The sequence below is a fragment of the Rissa tridactyla genome, chromosome 8, assembly GCF_028500815.1.
Source record: "Rissa tridactyla isolate bRisTri1 chromosome 8, bRisTri1.patW.cur.20221130, whole genome shotgun sequence".
NCBI lineage: Eukaryota > Metazoa > Chordata > Aves > Charadriiformes > Laridae > Rissa > Rissa tridactyla.
In genome coordinates, this window is record NC_071473.1 from 3436986 (window position 1) to 3442985 (window position 6000).

The 6000-nt window shown below is 51.9% G+C and overlaps 1 protein-coding gene across 2 annotated transcripts in view; it reads right to left on the bottom strand.

The window, feature by feature from the left end:
• The window catches only part of TTYH3 (tweety family member 3), a 79534-nt gene extending 74686 nt beyond the window's left edge, over window positions 1-4848 (bottom strand). The window contains exon 1 of one of the 2 annotated variants that reach the window (XM_054212041.1): window positions 4580-4848. In XM_054212041.1, coding sequence (XP_054068016.1) covers window positions 4580-4702 — 123 coding nt within the window. In that variant the 5' untranslated portion in view covers window positions 4703-4848. The remainder of the gene's footprint in view (window positions 1-4579) is intronic. The other variant, XM_054212040.1, reaches the window with a different exon arrangement.
• Window positions 4849-6000: the final 1152 nt, after the last annotated feature.

Here is a 6000-nt window from a genome sequence, read left to right on the forward strand (position 1 = left end):
TTCCTTTAGCGTGGTTCCGCATCTTAATTGGTGTGAATCAATCATCCAGTCTTTTTTCCAAAGCACATACTGTTGCCATTACACCTACTATCTGTGCATTTGCAGTTCTGACTCTCACAGAAAAAGCAAGAGTGGTGCAAGGAAAGAGTTTCAAAGATGCTAGAGAATTTTGCTTTATTCTAGCCTGATTCACACATAACCCATATGTTTACACAGATTCAGGTCAACATTGCCACGTTCTAACAATCAGGGAAAAGCAGAAATTCAAGTCAAGGTGGTCTGTAGCTTAGCTTTTACAGCCCTCTTTTCTTCTTCACTGTCTCTAGGACACTTCTCAGCACCCAGTGAGACTTAAGAGCTACAATAAAGCATTGTACTTTGACTCTTTTTCTGTCATTACCAAAGACACCCTGTCTCAGGCAGATATCCCATTGCCTGTTGTCGTGAGTATTAAAAAGCTATTCAGCTTTTCTACTTCTTTCCAGCATGTAACCTCCACACTACCTCAAGGCTCTCAACCAACTCTACCCTGAGAAATAAAGCAAAGTCAAAGCCATGCAACTAAGTCAGTCACAAGTAGGAGTACTTACATTACTAAATAGATTAAATTAGTGAGAGCAGCAGTCTCAGGACCATCTTACTGCTCTGATTAACTGAATTGGAAAGTAAGTGGACAGTACTGGTAAGATCATCATCATTTGTTCAGCAGCAAAAGGCACACAGACCAGAACTGGCTTTAGCATCATGCTGTCAGAAGGAACACGAGCTTTGCTCCATTTTTACATTCCCTTCGCTCCAGAGTTTGTGACTCACTACACAATGAAAAGGCTTTGCAGAGCACTGCAGTATGACTCAGATGAGAATACAGCCAGAACAAAACTGTTCATATCAAGATATCTTCAACCCCAATGATTCATGGGAGGATGAGGTTTGATTAGAACTGGTCTGATAAGATCCTCTGTAGGGATGACTCTATGGAGCAAGTCCTGCAAGGAGCACATGAAGGCAGCTCTGACAGGACTCACCAGCATGCCAGAACCCCTGGAGAAGAAGGATCACAACCCCAGCCTATTCTACACTGAAGCTCACCTCCATTCCCCCAGAAAAAGGAATAAGTAGCTGTACTGCCGTCCACAGCTTGTCATGATGGAAGCAAAACATCTGAAGGACATATGTATACACGTACATTTTTAAACAATCTAGTCCAGAGGGAAGGGATCTGTTCTGCTCCTCCACACTTGCACACACTGTTCTAACCTCATGCAACAAGATACGCTGTGGGAGAAGATAAGAAGTAAGTAATGCCAAGAGAGAGCATTTTAGAGACAGATTCAGGTGAAGAAGGTACGCAGCCAAAACCTGCAGCTGCATTGATCTCAGCCCTTGGCAACAACATTGCCATAAGTATTTCTCATGCTTTCAGACAAAAGGAGGAAGCTCCTGTAGGTTGGTACACAATGGACTCAGCCGCCTTGAGAGAGGCCGGTGCACAGTGGGTGTCCCTGCTGCTCTGACGAAAAGGATTACACGGGACAGAACAGCACAACTAGCCATTAGATCTAAGTCCTTCCAGATATTCTCCATCATCCAGGGTCCCATAAGACACAACAAAGACCTAGACTTCAAAGACCGGCAGTATGTGCTTATCTACAAGCTACACCATATTTAGAGAGGTTTCAGGGGACAAAAGCATGTGTGCTGCTTCAGCGCAATAGTGGCTTGCGCTTTACAGTAATCCTTGCTAGGTAGAGGTGGAAAGCCTGTTAAATCAGCAGCCTCCTCACCTGCAGGAGCACGTGGCACTGCAACAAGTGACGTGACAGCACTCAAATCCACGCCACTGTATTTCACTTTCGGTTGAAATGGGATGTTCAGTTGATGCACAAGTTCAAAGCCTATCATCAAAACACGAGTACACAAAAAAGGTAGGTCTTTACAAAGAGGTTACCAAAGGAAACAGTTTTATAAGGAAAGCAATGTTCTCCCTTGGTCACGGGCTGTGAAATCTTTTCTAGAGAAGCTGTGAAGAATCAGAAAGGGTACACTGCTTCCTTCCTCCTAACAAGTCAGAATGAGAAAGGACGCTGAGCCTTGCTCGTTGCCTATTTATGACAGCAGTCTAGCTACCTGATGACTTGAAGTCATGGAAACTTTAAAGGTATTTTCAGTTTAGTAAAGGTAATCCTTCCTTACTGCAGCTAGGGACACTCTGCCCTCTCCCATCCCCATAAACTCCCAGCTAGCATCCCCCACTGACCTCTCTTCAGCCACTGGAGAGCTCAAAGGCAGCGTGCAGTTTATCAGTTTATACTTAAGAACCAGGGTATCAACCACTAATGGAACAGAAAACAAAAATACACAGAATTTGTGCCAATGAGACCTACAAAGAAAAGAAAAATATGCAGAATTTAAATTAAAAAAAAACAAAACCCAAAAAAACCCCACGGACTTTCTTATTTCCAGGACTTATACAATCTTGCCTGCTAAATGCGAAAGGTTCCTGAAGAAAAGGGGAGACTATGCCAGCACTGGCTGCAAACAGAGCAAGAGATGCAAATTCATAACAAAGCTAACTGACAAAAATGAGAATTCAAACCAAAAGGCCTTCAGAACAATTTAAAGCATGAGACAACACTTAGCATTACAGTTCCTACTCCTGGATTAGGGTTTCCCCGTTTCACTGCATTAGAATTAATCTACGTGGCTGCGAACTCCAGAGCCAACTTGCAGAGCCACAGCAGCTTCGTTATGTAAGGGACGACACCGATAACACGGGCTGCGTTACTGGAGCCTTCTTCCTATCCCTCACTGATGCCAAAACCAGCAATGCTGCTGCCGCCCAAATCATTTTCTTGATGACAGACACTTCGGTAATCCAGACATTTGAGTTTGGATTTGATAAGACCTTTTTTTGCGAACTGATGTTAAGACTTAAAAGGCCATCACTGCTGTGCAAGAAGTCCCTAATATAATCAAGGGAGGGGAGGCAGCTACACAGGAGGAGAACAGCAGGAGCCTTTAAGTCGGAATATGATTACTGTAGAAAAATTATCTGACAAATGAACACAACCCCAGACTGTTGCGAGGAATGCTTTCAAGCAATTTAAGTGAAAAACAGTACATCTGCTGTCTATTCAGAGGTTAACGAGTGCTTGTTTCATGATAACACGCTCCCAAGAACATCCTTCCATGAACTCTTAACTTCTGATCTCGAGCATCTCATATCCCTTGTTTTAAAGGCAGCTACCCTCTGAGGTCATGGAAACACAGCTAAGCTGCTGTGCAGTGTTACATCTGTGTGTGGCCATCTTGAACTGTGCTAAGGCAAGGGAACTAAAACAAATTAACAAATTGAAGACCCAAACACAAAAGTTAAGTCAAAAGTCTGTTTTGTTTACTGGTTTAAAGATGATACTTCGCATCCACCCATTGCTCTTCCAATACATCTCTCACATTTTGCTCTAGCTTCAGCCCACAGATCTGTTCATCTCTTTAAAACAAAAAGCCAAAACGTACTGCTTTCTAAAGTATTTCTAATACCTTTTACTTCTAGGACAAATGAGAACCATTTAGATGCCCTAGCCTTTCCGCCTGCGTGCACGATAGCAGGCTGCATATATAGGACACTGCAAGTATGTTCAGAAAAGCAAAATGGTGTTTTCAAAACCAGAGACCGTGGCAAAATGAGGCAGCAGAGTCACTGCAGCTCTGTTCCAAGATGACAGCAGAGAACACAGATGTTAGGGCACACAGATTCACTCCACAATCATTTTAATTACATGCCTAGCCAACCAAGCACAGGATACAGGCTAAGCAGCATTAAAAAAAAAAAAAAAAAAAAAAAAAGAGAAAAAGCGTCACACAAGTATTCCGCGAGCATCTTCCTGTGCACTTGATGCTAACGCCGCTCATGCATTAAGTCATCCGTTTTCCAGCAGGCAGTTGGTCGCTTTTGGAAAAGCACTGCCGGCCTCTCCGCAGGTCGGGGCTGTGCGGGGCGGGCTGGCGGTGGCAGTGCGGGGTGGCAGGATGGCTGGCGGCGGCACAGGGCTGGCTGGCGGTGGTGGTGCGTGGATGGCCGGCAGCGCAGTTACCACCAGCGATGAGGGGTTATGACCCGGCCAGGGGCATCAGACCGGGCCGGTCCCTTCATCCAGTGCCCGCTTGCGACAGCTGGGCACCTGGTGAGGGCACCTGGCCAGGGCCACCTCCTGCCTCCCCTTCCGGGGGACCACCTCGCCTTCTCCCAGGAAGAACTTGGCCTTCCAGCAAGCTGCCCACCCCGACAGAGGGTGATGGCCTCCTGCCTCCCCCGACCCAGCAGGGAGGCAGCCCCCACCTGCCCCTGGTGGGGCGGACACACACCACACGGGGCAGGGGAGACATGGCCCCCACAGACGCCCACCCCAGGACCCCCAGCCGGGGCCGGGCCCCCCCCCTCCACACCTCCCGGGCCGGCCGAGCCCCCTGCCCCGCACAGCCCACGGCTGTGGAGCCACCCCCCGCCCACCCTGCGAGGAGGCCCCCCGCAGGACACGGCCCCCCGCACACACCCCCCAACCCCCGTGCGGGGACCCACCTGCTGGTACTCGGCGTCGTGCGGTCGGAAGTCGGCGGCGGTGAGCTCCCAGCGCAGGCTGAGGTGCGGCAGGCGGTGCAGCAGGCTCACCCACCAGGGCGGCGAGTAGCTGACGCCCGCCATGCCGAGCCGAGCCTCTCACCTCACCTCACCTCACCCCGACCCGCCGGCCATGGAGCTGCTCGCTCGGCTGCCTGCTGCCTCCTTCCTTCCTTCCTTCCCTCCTCACCCGCGGCCCCGCATGGCCGGCACCCCCCGCCTCCTCCGCCTCCCTCCCGCCGCGCCGCTCGCTCCCTCTTTGTTCGCCGAGAGGCTCCACCGCCTCCGCGCCCGGCGCCGCCCGCCCGCTCCCATTGGCGCCGCCGCCGCCCGCCCCGCCCCGCCCGCCGCGGGCCCTCAGACCTCCCCCGGACCCTCGGGGCTCCCCCGGGCCCTGGCCTCAGGCGGCCGCCGGGCCCTGCTGGGTCGCCCTGCGTCCTCCTGGGTGCCCCGGCGCGCCCGGGTCGCCCAGCCTTCGGCAGCACCGCAGGCTGGTGCGGTAACATGGTGCCTGGGTGTGCGGACGCGGGTGGCAGAGGGTGGACGTCCCACAGCCGGCATCAGCGGGCGTCCCCTTAGAAGCATAGAATGGTCTAGGTTGGAGGGGACCTTTCAGATCTCCTTGTCCAACCATCAGCCTAACTCTGACAAAAACCACACTAAACCCTGTCCCTCAGCACCATGTCTGCGTGTATTCTGAATACCTCCAGGGATGGCAACTCAACCACTGCCCTGGGCAGCCTGGTCCAATGCTTAATAACCCTTTCAGTGTAAAAATTTGTTCCTAATATCCATCCTAAACCTTCCCCTGGTGCTACTTGAGGCCGTTTCCTCTTGCCCCGTGGCCTGTTCCTTGGGAGCAGAGACTGACACCCCCCTGGCTGCCCCCTCCTTTCAGGGAGCTGTAGAGGGCGAGAAGGTCTCCCCTCAGCCCCCTTTTCTCCAGGCTGAACACCCCCAGCGCCCTCAGCCGCTCCTCACAGGACTTGTGCTCCAGACCTCTCACCAGCTCCGTTGCCCTTCTCTGGACACGCTCCAGCACCTCAGTGTCCTTCTTGTGGTGAGTGGCCCAAAACTGGACACAGCACTTGAGGTGGGGCCTCACCAGTGCCGAGTACAGGGGGACGATCACGTCCCTAGTCCTGCCGGCCACACTGTTCCTGATACAGGCCAGGATGCTCCCAGCCTTCTTGGCCACCTGGGCACGCCGCTGGCTCCTATTCAGCCAGCAGCTGACCAACACCCCCAAGTCCTTTTCTGCCGGGCAGCCTTTCCCTCCAAAATAACCCCAAAACGCACTCAACTGCACGGCGCTTAGCTTCCCCGGGTGCCGTTCCCAGGCCCTGGGCACCAACGTGGCGGCTGCCCTAGCAGAGGAACGT